Raw genomic sequence first — 16,226 nt, forward strand, 5'->3', positions numbered from 1 at the left:
CGGGACAGATGGGACAGCAGGCCACTGCAGAGGCAGTACGCAATTGGACCCTGAACCTGAGAGTTCCTGCTGACTGTCTGACCAATAAGGCTGCTCTTCTGGAAAGAGAAGCTTCTTTTTGGCTCATTCTTACTTCATAAACGAGACAAAACTGGAACCGCAAAACGAAGAGAACGCATTTGGAAAAAAAGCTCACTTGAAGGTTAGTTTTGCTCCGTTTCTCAGCAGCATTTTATGGTTTGGATTGTTGATTGTTTATTGAGTGACCTAAATCATTTACTATAAGAGTTCAGCTGCTTTAAATATAGTGTTGTGTATGAAATCTAACAAATACTGTGACAATGAGGATATGAAATACTTCAAGAATTTAAGTTAACATGCTGTAAGATCTATGAATCGAGGAGGAATGGGAGGTGGAGTAGTGTAATGGAAACTCGCCCTGCCTTTAACAGCACTGACAGTTGTTAACATTCTGTCAATCAGTCTGTGTGTTTAGACGTTTTCCACATTCATATTTAATCAGTGCTGCATTGTTATTTTCCTTTTAATAATAGAGAAGGAGACTGTGTTGGTTTATTCCTTTAATCCTTCAACCCAGTGACTGTCAGTGTATGTGTATTTGTGCATGTCCAGTTATACCTGTATGTGTGTGAAGGTATAGGGACTGAGTTTCAAGGACCTCTCTCCTGTCTTCAGGGTGGGTGGGTTTTGCACTTCTGCTGGGAAACATAGCCCAAGGGATTAAAAATAACAACAGCTGGTATTCAGGACGCCATGAGGCGCTGAGTGTCACGCTGCGTCATACATGCATCTACAGCAACAGTTTCACAACATACTATACTAGAGTCAAAGTCTGGAGAGATCAAAGCTGAATATACAACCTCTAAACTACATACAGCTCTCATAAGAGGATGCATTAGAGAATATAAATGTAAACGAGTGGTTTTGTGCATCCTTATTTTCAGATGATGGTTTAACACGTGCTGTCAGACACTATGTGAAGGTTCTACGTCACTTGTTCACCAAATGGCACAGCTTTAGTTGGGAAAAAATGTTACATTTAACAAATTTATTTCATAAAGCTATGATATAAATAAAAGGATGTCACTTGACTGATACAGCTGTAGCTCATCTCTTTAACCTGTAGCAATATGTACATCCTTGCTGAAAGGATCAGTCAATTGACAGAAAATGAATCGATGAATGTTTTGATAATTGATTCATCTTTAATTTATCAGGAAAATGTTCTGGTTTCTGCCTTCCTCCACTTACTCTCATTGTATATAGAATATTGAGGGGTTTTTTGACTATTGGTCAGAAAAAACAAAAAGGTTTGACTATGTTGTCTGTACTTTTTGATATTTTATAGACCAAATTATTAGTTCATTTGTCAAAAAATTAATCAAACAATAATGAAAAGAAGCGTTATTTTCATACAACCTTTATGTAATTTGGAGTAAAATATATGTGAGGTAAAAACAACAAAGAACAGAGTGACAGGATGAAGTGTCCTGACAGAAACAGGGCGAGTAAGAAATGCCAGTCATGTTCACTATGACCTGCTAATACCCACCAACTGTGTCCAGACAACACTGGCCTGACTCATCCTGCCAGCTATGGATGGTAGAGCAAGTGATCCACTATTGTGAAGTCTATTTTTTAAGCTTGACTCCCCTTCTGTCAGTCTGTCATTTCCCTCTCTGCTGATCTACAGTATTAACTGTACTGTCCACAGTGTGAATGTGTGTAATTTGCTGGATATTGAGGCTGGATGTGTATTTCAGGATGCAGGACGGGAGTTGGAATCAGCCACTCCCCATCTCTCTGCTGCTGAAGGACCCGGCAGGAGGCGGGATTTTGGAGGGTGATGGGGGGGTGTTTTCCGAGGCATCCTCTGATGGGGAACTCTACATGGACTCCATGACAGAGCTGGATTCTGGAGATGGGGACTTTGCAGATCTTACTGCCTTCTTGAGCGTAGAGGAGATTAATCGTAGTCTGGACCTGGCCTGGGAGGCTTTTGGTGACACATTTGAATCTGAAGATCTAGGTCCCCCTAATCCTACTTCTCAAGAGCAGGCTCTCCAACCTATTCCTCCCCTCCCTACACCCACCCAGACTACTGAAAACCTCACCACGAGCCCAAACCTGCAACACCAGACCAAAGCCCCCTCCCCAGATGACAATGTAGCAGTTAAAATCTCCTCCGGTCAGAACGCCCCCCTCAGCAATCCTGCACAGGTGTCCAATGAGGCTCCGTTCTCTGTTGAGAAGGTGGTCTGCCACAAACCCATCCAGCCAGTTTATAAGCAGGATAAACCCAAGCTGGTTCATGAAGGCCTTGAGCTGAATGATCGGGCATCTTCAGCCACGGAGTTCTGTAGCCGAGCTGCCACCTTCATCGAGGAGCTTTCATCCATCTTCAAAGGTTCTACTCATTTAGAGCAGCAGATGGAGGAGGACTCCTCCTCTCCTGATAGTGGTTATCTTTCTCCTAATAGCCAGCGGCCAGTCCCTCAGGGCTCAGTCTCTGCTCCCTCTCTGCCTCCCGGCCAGCAAGAGCAGACACAGTTCAGCCAGCCAGCCATGGGCCCTCCGCCTGGAGGTCCGGTTGGAGTGGCGAGTTCTGCAAGGTACCAACACTCTGGAGCTCCAGCCACATCTGGACCCCTGTCACCTCCGTGCTTCCTCCAGAAGCTGAAGAGTCAGGAGGTGGCAGAGGGGAGCCCCATCCGTCTGGAATGCCGAGTTACAGGAAACCCTCAGCCACTTGTCAGGTAAGGTTTGACCTGGTTGACACGACTTTATTTTGGGGGTTGGATTTTACTGGTATCTGCTGTTTTTATAAGATTTAGTATTTAGCACACTTCGTAAATACTGTAGTGTATCTCTGACTGCGATTTTTACACTTGAATATATATTTTTTTGGGCTCTTTTCTTTTTTATCTGCAAGAAACAGTGAAAGAAATTTAAAGAAGTGCATATCAAGATGCACTCATTGAAAGCCCCATCGTTAACATCACTATAAGTAATGCCTTTTGAACTAATTCATTTAGAGTTTCGCATATGAACCTGTCAATGTCTATTAATTAGCTGGTCAGGTGTAATGACTATAATGGAAAAATGGAAAATATAAGGGAAATAGAAGAAGAGATAAGCAAATCAAAAATATAACTTTAAATCACTGTCATGATATGTTTTATTGTAGTCATTTTAATCATCATTTGCTTGATTTATTCTTCTACTAGTGCTTTTTTGTTTTATTTGTTCATTATTTTTTGATGATCACATTGTTGCTTTGTGTTTCTATTCTTTTATCTCTTTTCACATCTGTTTGCACATTTCTTAGTTGATTCAATAATGAAGTGATTACTTAATTAAGTGGCATGAATTAATCCTCATATATTCCCCCCAGTGATTTAGATTTTTCAAGTGTACACGACAAGTGTTCGAGAGAACAGTTGCCTTATTCAGTTTCTCTTGTCTTATTCCACTCAGTGAACATCATGTGATTTCACCAGGTTTTGAAGGATTACTTCTTAATCACAGATTAAGGAGAATGTTTTTTGTTATTCCAGGACTTTTTCATTTAGCCTTGACAGAGTTGTTAATGTTGTTGGGTGGTCCACTGTTGCGAAAAGTTGCTTGATTGTCCTGATATAAATCTGCTTTCTTATAGTAACACCTTGTATTTTGTATGTTTGCAAAGTGATGTGTGAAGGCCTCTCTGATATTGAAAAACTAACACTGTTGAAGGTGGCCACTGTAAAGTTGGACCTGACATTAGTGAGCCAATGAAAACCTGATTAAAGGGTCAGTTTAAAAAAAGATCATCTCACTTACCGCTAGAAGTTTAGGTTTTATTTGCCCAGGTTGTGAGATATATGTCTCTTGAGATTTCTGCTACCACTCTAATACAATGGAGGTAGTAAATTAAATTATATTTGTCATGGTGTGTTTTCAACAACAACCTCTCTTTTCATTAACAGCATCTCTGTTAATCTGGATAATCCAGAGAAAACACTGTCAAATACTTTCAATGGGATTATTTTTTAAATGTAGGAGTTCCAATAAAAACTGGAAGGAAAACAAACTTCAGGTACTCATGCATGGAGCAGGAACAAAAACACTAGGATTAACATTAATCCTAGTGTTTTTGTTCCTACTCCACGCATGAGTACCTGAAGTTTGTTTTTCCTTCCATGTGATGACCTTTTTCTTCAAGAGCACCTGCATTTTTCTTGTGTTTTACATGATAAAGACAATCCTCAAGCACATCACAACCTCTTTTTCACAAGTCCCAATAAAACTGTTGACAGTGAGCTTTGTGGATTATCCAAAGTAGCTGAGATATTGTTTTTTGGACAGACATTGTTTCTGCCGAATTTTCTTCTTTTTTGTGTGCTGTATGCACCACAAACAAAAGTAATTTCTATTGGAATAGGGGTAGAAATCTCAGAGGTGGATATCTCAAAACGTGGACAAATAGAATCAAAACTGTCTGAGTAATTAGATTTTCATTTGTGTGAATTGATCCTTTAAGAAAACTAATTTTCTTGATCATTCAGAATGTTACCTGCTGAAGTACAATCACACAAGCATTAGTAAAAACCTCCTTGCTAACATTCAGAGTTTCAAGATGATCCAAGAATGCACTGACCTATATGAACAGACCTTTGTATCACAGTGTGACTGATGCTGACCAGACCGAGCGTTAGGATCTAGCTTTACTGGTCTGCCTGTTAGCAGATAAGGTGAGTGAGGTGGGAGGCGGCCAGAGGGTGACAGTTACCGATGTGTTGACAAGCAGAGCACCTGGTTTCGGGTTGGGGATCTTCCACTCTGTGTAAGCACATTAATCCGTTGGTACCTGTGCCAGTTGAAGCGGGGACGTTGTCTAATTTATTCCTGGATGAACTGTTATTCCATTCGAGAGCAGAGCAACCTCTGCCCCTGGTTATTCACACCAGTTGATCAGCAAACTAAAAATACACTCCTCTCTTGTTTCTAGATATGTCAACCTCACAGCTCAGTTAACATCCTTGCTGTTTACTATAGAGACATACCTGAACTAATTAAAGTTGCAACCTATTTGAATATCATGATTTCAGTAAGGACGGTCTTTCCACGGAGTGTTGTTGTGTGTTCCATCATAAATAGTTGCTTTCCTGGCTGACTTTGAGTGATTCTGCATCACTGTACTGTCCATACGGATTATTTTAAACCCTAATATTCAAAATAGTTCCTTCAAATTAATCCTTAACATCTAAGTATGCTGAAACTGTTTTTTCACACCATGTAACATCACATATGTATTCTTTGTCTACTTGTTCCAGCACTTTACAGCATTTTGAGAAATATCCAATTACAATATGCAGTTTATAGCTGCACTTCTCTACATGTGTTATAAATTTATACACATTTCAGTGTCATTTAGCCTGACATGTTCGGCTTCTTTGGAAACCTTGCAATCCTGCCTAGAATTTAAAATACTGTGGGTTTAACCAGTCTTTGTCTTGTCTGAGTTTATAATTACAGACCCTTCAAAACAGTCCCATTGGAGTAAAAGAGTTTCCGGTTCAGGGAGTTTTGAGCAAGCAATGTGTTTTTAGGTGTTTGTGCAATCAGAGGACATAAAGTCAGTGGCCCAGGACATGTATCTCCCCGGCAGGCCATGAAGGGCCTCTTCTGCGGCTGTATAAATAGTCTTCAGGCCAACAGGAGCCAGGCACAGGAATGCAGGCAATGCAATGACAAGGCGTTTTCAGTCACCAGTCTACATCTCCCCACACCTTCTTGGGGAATATGAAGGTAGTGTGTAGCATGTTTAACCAGAGGGAAACAGGAGAGCCCAGACATTGTGGCAGTACTGGACATTATATAACATGGAGAGAAAATGAATGGAAAGCTGGGAGAAGTGAAGTGGAAAAGTAAAAGGTGTAGCAAAGCACTTTGCCCTTTTCCTTTGCAACTTCTAAAAACATGTTGAAAGTGAATTTAGCCATTATAACAGAACGCAGTGGAAGAATCTTGACCTGAGTGCACATGTGTGCTGCAGTTTTAATTGTTTGATGGACTGTGTGTTTTGAAGGCAATGTGAGTTCTTTCAATGAGAAGCACTCAGTATCGTGTATGTGTGTGTGCATGCGCGTGCGTGTGTGTGTGTGTGCACGTGCATATGTGTGTGTGCACGTGTGTATGTGTGTGTGCACTGTTAAAAAAATGCTGTGACTTCCTGTTTTGGCCCATCTACTGTTTGTGAACACTAGGTGGCAGCAAATAACTAATTATTCAAAACAAAACTACATCTTCTGGAAGCATCTTTAAGATATGCACATTGTGAAATATTAAGAGGTGCAGCTGCAGTGGTAGTTTTGTCTTCTGCATCTTAGCTGGAGGAGAAACTCAGAGTCAATGCTTTCTCTGCTGCAACATTATTAACATATGTTTTGATGAGTTTACAATATAATTTAATACAAGGCTTGCAAATGAACATTATACTGAATGTCTTGATGATTCACAAGACCTTTTAACCTACAATTAAAATGTAATATCAGCACTAACCATACAGTAAATACTTGCTCAAACATTAATTTGCTCAACATTAGTTTGCCATTTAAACTCATACATTTTATAGTGTACGTGTAGCGTAGTGCATGTGTGTGCATACATCTCGGAGGTTAGGTCATGTTTTTATGTGTTCCAACAGTAAGATAAAAGGCTTCCCTTCAACTTTTTTTCCTCACTGCTAAGAACCTACCCCTTTTCAATGATTATGAAAGTTTGATTATGAACGTATGTGTATTCTGTTATTTATATTTGTGTGTACAGGCATGTGTGTGCATGTGTGTCCCTCTTAAAAAAATCTCACAAAGGTTGAATTCAAATGCCTTATTTCCATTCAGTGCTCCTTTCCCATGGGCAGGGCCTTTGATGCAGTTGCCAGTCAAAGCAGGTGACACCCCTCCTCACCTCCTCACCTCGCTCTCTCAGACTAATGAGTTTGTGCTGAGCTGATGCCAGCGTTTTGCACGGCCAGTGAAAGAGACATTCCTGGTGGTTGGGTGCTGGGCGCGGTCTTCTGTGGCCAGCCACAATTTGTCTCAGGCCAGAGTATGGTGCTGAGCGCCTGGTATTCTTCAGCATGTCCTCATGCTCCTCACACACAATGTTTTATGCAATGCTCTGTTTATAATGATGCATCTCTGGTATTGGGATGTGTGCATGCGTGTGTGCAGTATCCTTGTGGGAAGCACTTTGTGCATTTTTTCAGTCTGAGGTCATTTTGGGCTTTCTTTATGTCTTTAAGGGGCGAGTTTTGGGTTAAGATTAGCTGTTGGCATGAGGGAACAGGGAATGCATGCAGTCAGCGTAAGACCCTTGTGTGTGTTTGTGCTGTTAAAGAGAGCATTTCTAAACAAAATTGATGGTGTGAGGTCTGGTTGTGCAGAACACCAAACACGCTGCGGGTGCCCGATGACTGATTTCTCACTATGGCAATGCAGACAGAGAGAAAATCCATCTCCAATTGTGGCGTGCTCAGAGTGCTATTTTAGGCATTTTGTCTGATGCTCTTCCATGTCATTACCCTAACTGCCTGCTGTGCAAACAAGGTATTTGAAAACTTGACTTGCAGTTGAATGAAGAGAGATGGGCAGTTACAGTAGAGAGCTGCCGTGGCTTCTTTGTTTCAACCAAATACACAAAACCACATGGGAAACATTTGGAAGATGAGAGGCCGCCGATGAATTCTGCTATGAAATCCATACAAGGCAGTGTCTCCAACGTCGGGACAAGACGACATTCCTTAGATTGATGATGGAATTTGTTGTCAAATAGTATGATCCTTGTTTAAATTTAAACATGCTACTTAGTTCGAGCTAATATTGATCAGTTGGACCATAGGGGCCAGCAGCACATAGACACAAAAGAATGTACACGCGCAGACACACACACACACACACACACACACACACACACACACACGCACGCATACAAACCAATTATTTGTTGCGAAATGTCTTTGTTGTGAAACTTCCCAAATTTTTCCATTTGACTCCCCTCTTACAACTCACCATTTTACAATTTTGCTTTCTTATTTTAGTTTAAATAGTTGGTGAGACATTGTATGACATTACCAATTAAAAAGTCTGAAAGAAAAATAATTAGATCAGAGATACCAAAACCATGACAGAGAAACTAAAGTTGGAAAAAAGCCCACCTAAAAAACAGTTGTGTCACATGATCAGTTGTCCTGGTTTTATTATGTATCATATACATCATACCTTGTATACCATCTACTATCTTATACCTTATAACCTCATTTCAATCTCAGTATTTTCCCACAGATTCTGACCCTGTTTTAATGTTCAGACAGCTTAGTGGACAGATGCACATTATGGGCTCTTCTGGTTCAAGCAAATAAGAAACATGAAACATGAAGATGGCAGGGAATCAAACAGATAATCTATATGTTTTCTTTTTTATAGGCCAAAAAACACATCTACATCTACCATAATGGTTTTCCGGTCCAGCTGTTATGTCAATATAGATGTTTTTCAGTTCATCTAAAATGGAGAAAACATTTGAATTCAACTTATGTGAAGTATAAAAAAACATAAAATGACATTTAGCATAAAATTACATGATTGTAACCATTTCATGTCAATGAAACATGTCCATGTTAAGTAAATACAAAGACATGAGAAAAAATGTTCTCAATGGTTTGGTTGGTCAGTTGTTTTTCTTTATTTCTTGCAGACTTTTTTACTTGACTTCCAACATTTTCTCACAGATGAGGGAAAGATGTCAGTTTGGCTCACCAGCTTGTTGTTGTAGAAGTAGTTACTGTACTAGCAAATGGCTACAGTAGCACTTCCTCTTACATATTGTGAAACAGTCTTGGTATGAGGTCATAGCAGGTGACCCATTGCTGACTCATGACGTAGCCCGACTGTAATGCTGACTGTTTGGCCTGTTTCAGGAGGGCCATAATTCTCAATTCTCCCTCATGGACTCATTTGATCTCCGCAGGAGGAGGGGAAAGGAAAAAGTATTTTTAATACCTGCTCTTTTTTTTTTTTTTTGTTAAACTTTTGCAAGCATGATGTCATTCATATTTAAGCTCCAAATAATGAGAGAGCCTGTGGGGATGCACTCATGCTCAAAATGAATACTATAAGAGGGCTATTTCGCATAAACTTAACATTCCTGAAACATGAAAACATTTAAGAAGGTGGAAGCTTAACTATGGATACTGTATGGAGTTTTTGCAAGTTGATGTGAGGTAGTCAGTTTGACGTATGATTTAGTTCTCACCATGCTGATAACTGAACTGTGTTCATGACTGTGTGCTATACGTGTAAGAAGATGTGTTCAAGGCATGAGTACATTTGAGCTTGTTCACTGCAGGCTGCCAAAGAATTTTGTGAGGTAACTATAAATAGACAAAGCAACTTGCACTATGAGCTGGAGTATCATTGTCACAACCACTGGACAGACTACACACCACCTCTACCACTGTCACATCTGGCCTACTGCAGATTGTACACTTGTACACATCAAGATATCAGCAGTAAAACACTCAGATGGACACACGTCAGTGCGATTCCTCAGTGGTATGTTAATGGCAGTTGTGACGAATGGCGCTGTCCTGTCTAAGCCTCAGCGGTGGCCCCTGGCCCTCCTCTGGCTTGGAGACAGGGTGTGAAGTTTTCACCCAACGAGGTGAGACTTTTCCTGCTCCCTCTCCAGCCTCAGAGGCTAGAAATCTCCTGACTTTGACCTATTATCACGTACAATCCTAAAATTCATGCTAATCCTCTTATCCGGTCAGACCGACTTGCTTCCACCATGGACGACTTACACGAGGCAGCTTCAATCATGATGTTTGTTCCCTTTTTTGTCCCTTTCATGTTTCTATCTTTTAATCTTGAGCAGTTAAATATATTATAATATGCATTAAATTAAGTGTATTATATTTGCAGCTATTAATCCAGCAGTTATACGTCTAATTGTGCCTGGATCATACACACAGTCAAAAAGATTCTGGGCTCTTTGTCAACACCGTGGTGAAATCACATTTAGTGCTTAGTGGATGAGTCTTGTATAGCATGAAAAAATGAAAAAGGATTTGTCATGTGAGCTTTTTTATCCTAATTTATAACAGTGTAATTGGGATGTACTAATGAGATGACACAATAAAAAAAGGAATGTTTTAACCTGTGGTAGATAATCAACCTAGACAGCATCAATAGATTACTATTAAACCTAATAATTGGGCGAGAGAGGGTTAAATAAGAAAGGGAGCAGAGTGAGAGTAGAGGGAAATGAGATTTGTTAAGAGTTATATAAGTGGATCAGTGACAGTTGAAGAAGTGGAATACCAGATTTAATATGAAGCATGTCTTTTGCGGACAAAGGCAGCAGTCATGCACGGCAGGAGGATGGTAATCTAAGACAAGTTCAACAGGAGGATGGGCAGAGGACACTCCATAAATCTTTCCTCTGTACTGAAGCCTCTCCTCCGCACCGAGTGTCAGTGGGCCTGTTTGACCTCATCAGTAAACACACACACACACACTTAACCATCTCCATCCTGCCTCCCATGGTCAGTGACACATGAATGCTCAGACAAACTACTTTCAGCCAGATCACAACAGCTCAAATTACTTCAACCTCACAGCAAATACAGGCCAGAAACTTCACTATTTAAAGTATAGTGCACTGAAAACTTTAGCCTAGTACACATAAACAAGTTTAGGAGTGGCTGAGGCATCACAGATCTGCCACATTTCCAGAGCCTGTTTATGGCAAGGACTCCAGTTTCCCCCCGAGACACTCTGGTCCTGTCTGTCTCTGTTCTGCACTCAGTTAAGGTTTGTAGTTTTGAGTCATCCGGGCCTCAGGGTCTGTTCCACAGCTGGCCTGTGAACAGTAAGCACTGGGTTACATTCCTCTGTTCACCTGTTAAATGACTCTCTGCTATTCATCATGCTTGATAAGGCATGGCCATTAGATTCAGCTTACAGTAATCTGCCTTTTGATGAGATATTTTAGGCTGTTATTTTTCCTGGACGTTGGATTCCTGTGCGGCTGCCAAAGAGCCGTGTTTGATGTTGAGCCCAATTCAATTATGCATCTTTGACAATGCTGTGGTGGTGGAATTTAGCGTGTGCTGTTATACGTATGTGTTTGTGTTTCTTTTGAGTGTTTTGTTGCCTGTATAGAAATAACAGCAGAGTCCCTTGGTGCTTTTTGTGTGTCAGGATTCATCTTAAAACTGTAAAAACTGGGGTGCTTGCTTTACAAGCAGACGAGAGGTCATATGGGACTCATAAAAACAAGCTCAAGTCTTCCTTCCCATGTACATGTGACAGGATAACAGCTGTGTGAATGTTAAACTGTCTCGCGTAGGAACTCAAGATATGTATCTTTCTTGCTCAGTTTGTCTTTTGTCTTTCACTTGAATAAAATTTCTCTCTTCTCCCCCCCCCTTTCAGTTCAGTGCTGAAGCTCCTGATATCATGGGGGGGAGACAGTTGGAGTGGAGGGTCTGCAGGGTTTGGTTTCATATGAGGGAAAGGGGAGGGGCAAGAAAGGAAGATGCTCCATGTTTAGCTCATATGTGTCTGATCAGAGTTTAGATCTGAGTCCATAAATTCAGAGTGAGGAGGAGAGGTTGCAGAGTTCAATCCCTGACTACAGCAACTTTGGCATGTTGCCTTTTATCTCTTCTAGTAGTATTTTGTTGGCAATATCTTACAGCAATATCTTGTCTTTTTCATTCTTTAACACGGCAGAATAACAGGGTGTAACCGGTCCCCTCTGAGTTCAGCGCTGACTCAAGTTTGTGAAGTGTGTTGCTTACTATCTCCACTCTTCAAGACTATCTCAGGCTGGCTAAGATTTGGCTTCAGAATTGAAAATAGTCAAGAGTACTGATCCACCCACACACCTGCAGAGGTGGTTTGGCTGCCATGGAAACAGATGTTTTTGTATGTTTGCAGCAAGGTCGTGGGTGGCTGTTGGAACGGGAATTATGCACATTTGTTTTTTTCGGTACATTTACTTGTCTTGGCCTACAGATGGCCAGAAGTATGCTGCTTCCTCTGTATAAAAAGTTTCTTGAGTCAGCAGATGCACCTGGAAATAAGTGAACCGGATGCCAACTAAGTCAGGACAGAGAGTAAATACATAAGAGAGAATTTCTTAAACTAATGACAGTTGCTGAAGTAGTAGTGCTGCACATGACTCAGAACATAACCATACATGTGACCACAGATCTGAGCTGTGCGGTTGAGCTATTGCATTAACTCCATCTAATTGTTGTTCCCAGAAAGTTATGATACATACCTAAAATTAGCGCTGACACAGACTGTTATGTGGTTTGTCTCCAGCTGTAATTACTCAGTGGCAGGAAGATCGATGATTGTGGTAATGGAAGAACTTTGTAAATTAATGAAATTTTCTGAAACATCTGATTTAAACGATCCTTTCTGCTAAAGGTGTGAGCAGGGGACTTCTAAAGTTTGGCTTAATTAGGCCCATGATGGCTTCCCTGATAATTAAAAAATAAATTCCTCCATCCCAAAACTATCCAGTTACAGAATTAAACTCACATGTACCCAGAAAGGTTGTTATTGTACAAACAATTCACAAAGTGCCAAAAACATTTGTGATATCTAAGCTGGTCTCAAAAACAGCAAGAAAGAGTCTGATCTTGTTAATGTTGACTTTTCCTTTTAGTAGAGGCTGCTGTTTAAATATGCAGACTCATTTATTTTATATGTCTAATATGTTTAATTTGGGGCTCTCCTGGATGTTGCTTATGTTGGTTTTCATGCTGGATTATTTGACAGTTCCTGGGATATATTGTCCTCACTGTATGACATCATTAGAGGACATAGTCTCTGTTTTTGTTAGTGTCATTTGGTCTCCTTGGAGCGAAAACAGAAAATGCCGTGGCAACATGCCCCCATTTTTCTGTGATTTCAACTGACCCTTGAAAGTCCTTATTCAAACAATGAAACAGTGAGCGTAAGTGGGAGTCTGATTGAATACACATGAATGTTTGCTTGTTTGTGGTGTGAATGAGACATTTCTTCTGCATTTGTGTGTGTGAGAGAGCGCTTTCATGCGTCCATGTGCACCTGTGCTTGTTTTTATATTAATAAATTCAGCATGCTGCTTCGAGGGAGGAATCTCTTTATTCTTGTTGACTCATATCTTGGAAAGATTTTCCTGAATTCTGTTTTAATTCTCGAGGAGGAGACCAGTCAGACGGAGCAGCGGGCCAGAGAAGGCCGCTGTCAGTCATTTGCTAATTAATGGGAACATCCAGAGACCGTAAAAGCCCTTCCTCTTATTAACCCATGTTTTATAGTCACTTAGGGGAAGTACGGTGCTTTTCATGTTGTTATCACTACAAATGGGAGCGAGTTCTTCCACAAACCAGAAGAATTTAAATAAAAGAACCGCATGATTACAGTGTGTGCCACTAGGACAGGACATTGTTAGGTGTGTGTTGTTCTCATCGTAGATGTTTATGTCGTACAGTCAACACAAACACAGGCAGAGCAGACCTTCCTAGTAACAAGCACCACAAATAATCCCACTTGCCACGTCCCAGCGGTGAGCTCTCAGGGTCTTCACTGACAGTGACCAAAAATATCACTACTTCTGCTTGTCTTAAAGCCTGAATGGAGCCCCTGCAGAGAGTGAAACACACCACACCCTTTCATTCTGTGCTGGACTGTGCATCAGAAATCATCCCTCTTGCTCTAACCAAACCACAAATACCACATTTATATTTGCTGACCTAGGTGAATTTGGCGTTAGGAGCGCTCGGGATTATTATATGGTCTCATTTTGTGTGTATGTGTGTGCACAAAGCATGACCAGACACAGTAGCCACAGCCATCTGTCTTGTACATGCCAGGTGCTGCCAACTCAGAGTGGTCTATTTAGATCCTGACTTATCCAAGCTATTTTTGTTCAGTCCTAACTGGGCTTTTTAAGTGGCCTACTTACTTCTGGCATGTGGGATTCATCAAGGTCCGGTTTGTTTAGTACCCCCTGTATTTGTGTCACACTGTAGTACATACTGTAGCTTTGTCATCTTTTATTTTCATCATTATCCCTTCATGCAGTCACAGATCATAGCCTCCAGGGTTTCCATGGTGACAGGGTTATTTGGCCCAAGCCCAGGGTTTGCTGTGGTGCTTTTGATGGTCAGCAGACTGTGGCCCGGGCATGTATAGAGGCAGCAAAACCAAACGAATCACAAGTTTTGTTTTTGTTTGGGAGATTCACAAAGAAAGAGCCAGAAAATTACATGATGTTGTTGATCTGCTTTTCAAAATGTATCAAACAAAATGTACCACATCTGAGGAAGTTTACCTGTGTTTAGTCATGATGGGATTAGAGTCCATGGGTCTGACTAGTTTGGGTATCAACAAGAAAAAACAAGAAGACCATTCTCCCAACCACTGGAATTACATGAATGAATTTAACATGGGCTGCACTGAAACAGTTTTTGTCTTTAAATTAGTGTTTAACATTTTTTTTTTTTTTTGCCCCTCTGTCTTGTGTGGAATTTGGCAGCTCTGGGCTGCTCCCTCCCTCTCAACCCTCTGCTCAGTCCAAGCATTGTGTGTATGTCTGACTGTATGACTCAGAGTGGCAGTCCCGGTGTGAGAGTGTCAGTGGCTCAGTGTGTGTCATGCTGTCAGGAGGAGAGTCTCTGTGTGCAACCTAAGATCAAGGGAATCATTAGTGAATTTGATTACTCTGATTGGGAGCAGGTCGCCGGCTCAGGTAAGCTAAACAACCATCTTAATCAGCGATATCATTTGCTGGTATACTCAGGTGAGAGATTATGTGGTGAATCTCTTTTATTTGATCTTCACAGTCGAGACATACATGATTGTTTCAAGGGAGATTATCAGACTCAGGACTCACTCACCTTGAATGAGAGTAGGGTCATGTGGTTAACATCTCATTGAACCTGGCTGGGGATTTTGGTCTGTTAAGCGAACATTGATAACTTTTATTTTTTAACTAAGGAAAAATGTAGTGTGTCTCTCTGAAACAACAGCTGATACACTGAACGTGCGTAATTTCTGTTTGAATGTATGAATGAACCTATGAAAAGCCTGTTTGCCTTTCACTTCTTTTAAATCTGTTGATTTCTCTGGGCCCTCTGACAAGACTGACTGAAATTAAGTTGAATATGTGTATGTGTGCATGCAAGTGTGTGTGTGTTTGTGTGTGTGTGTGTGTGTGTGTGTGGTGTGTGTGTTTGTGTGTGTGTTACGGCAGGTGGGGGCATCCCCATGAATGCCGAGGTGATTGCATTTGTAGCTCAGCTGCTGCCCATGTCTGTCATTATTTCAGTCCCTGTTTCTCTCTCTCTCTCTCTCTCTCTCTCTCTCTCTCACACACACACACACACACACACACACACACACACACACACACACACACACACACACACACACACACACACACACACTCATAGATGCACACACACATACACACACACTCATAGATGCACACAAACACACAAACACACACACTTGATTCAATTAAAAAATGAATTCCTGCACTGACTGATACAGTTGAACAGTTGATTTAAACTGCAAGAACTGTGTGTACAGTAGCAGTGTATATAGTAGTTACCAATAAACAAATCACAATCTGAATACTTGACATTTTATATTAATGCCCATGATGATTCAGTCTGGACCATTTGTCTGCTTGGCACACTAACGCTGAGGTAATGCATCAGTGGACAATGTCTGTTGATGGACAACATGAAGGAGACTTTGCAAATGTAGCTACCCTCCCTTTTGGTTAAAATTCCTGGGAGAAAAATGTCCTTAGTTGCTTCCGGTCAGAGCTCCAACTGTCATCTGCAGCTGTCTGTTGTCCGGAATATTCCAGTGAACTCTGACCCGAGATCCTGTGCCCCAGTTAGCGTGGCTCCATCATCAAATGGCTCCTGCTGCTTTATTAAGATGGATTCCAGCATTTATCATCTTTAATCAGGACATTTGTGTTTACATAGCAGAACACTTAAACTCAACTCTGGAGTGCTAATATTTCTTTGTCAGTCCAGATGGCAACACTTAAAGACAAATACATGTACTGCAGCTTTATTTAGATTATAAACACACAGACATGAACTACTTATGAACAAATTTGTCATTTAAGATTATTCAGTC

General features: G+C 40.9%; 1 protein-coding gene across 7 annotated transcripts in view; it reads left to right on the forward strand.

Moving 5' to 3' along the window:
* palld (palladin, cytoskeletal associated protein) overlaps window positions 1-16,226 on the forward strand; it is a 63,671-nt gene continuing 47,445 nt past the window's right edge. For 3 of the 7 annotated variants that reach the window (XM_067597626.1, XM_067597629.1, XM_067597627.1), the window contains exons 1-2: window positions 2-202; window positions 1,785-2,777. In XM_067597626.1, the coding sequence (XP_067453727.1) occupies window positions 1,786-2,777 (992 nt within the window). In that variant the 5' untranslated portion in view covers window positions 2-202; window position 1,785. Of the gene's footprint in view, window positions 203-1,784; window positions 2,778-14,797; window positions 14,818-16,226 lie in introns of those variants that run through there. The other 4 variants (XM_067597631.1, XM_067597632.1, XM_067597628.1 and 1 more) reach the window with 3 other exon arrangements.

Source organism: Thunnus thynnus, chromosome 8 (assembly GCF_963924715.1).
Source record: "Thunnus thynnus chromosome 8, fThuThy2.1, whole genome shotgun sequence".
NCBI classification, from domain to species: Eukaryota; Metazoa; Chordata; class Actinopteri; order Scombriformes; family Scombridae; genus Thunnus; species Thunnus thynnus.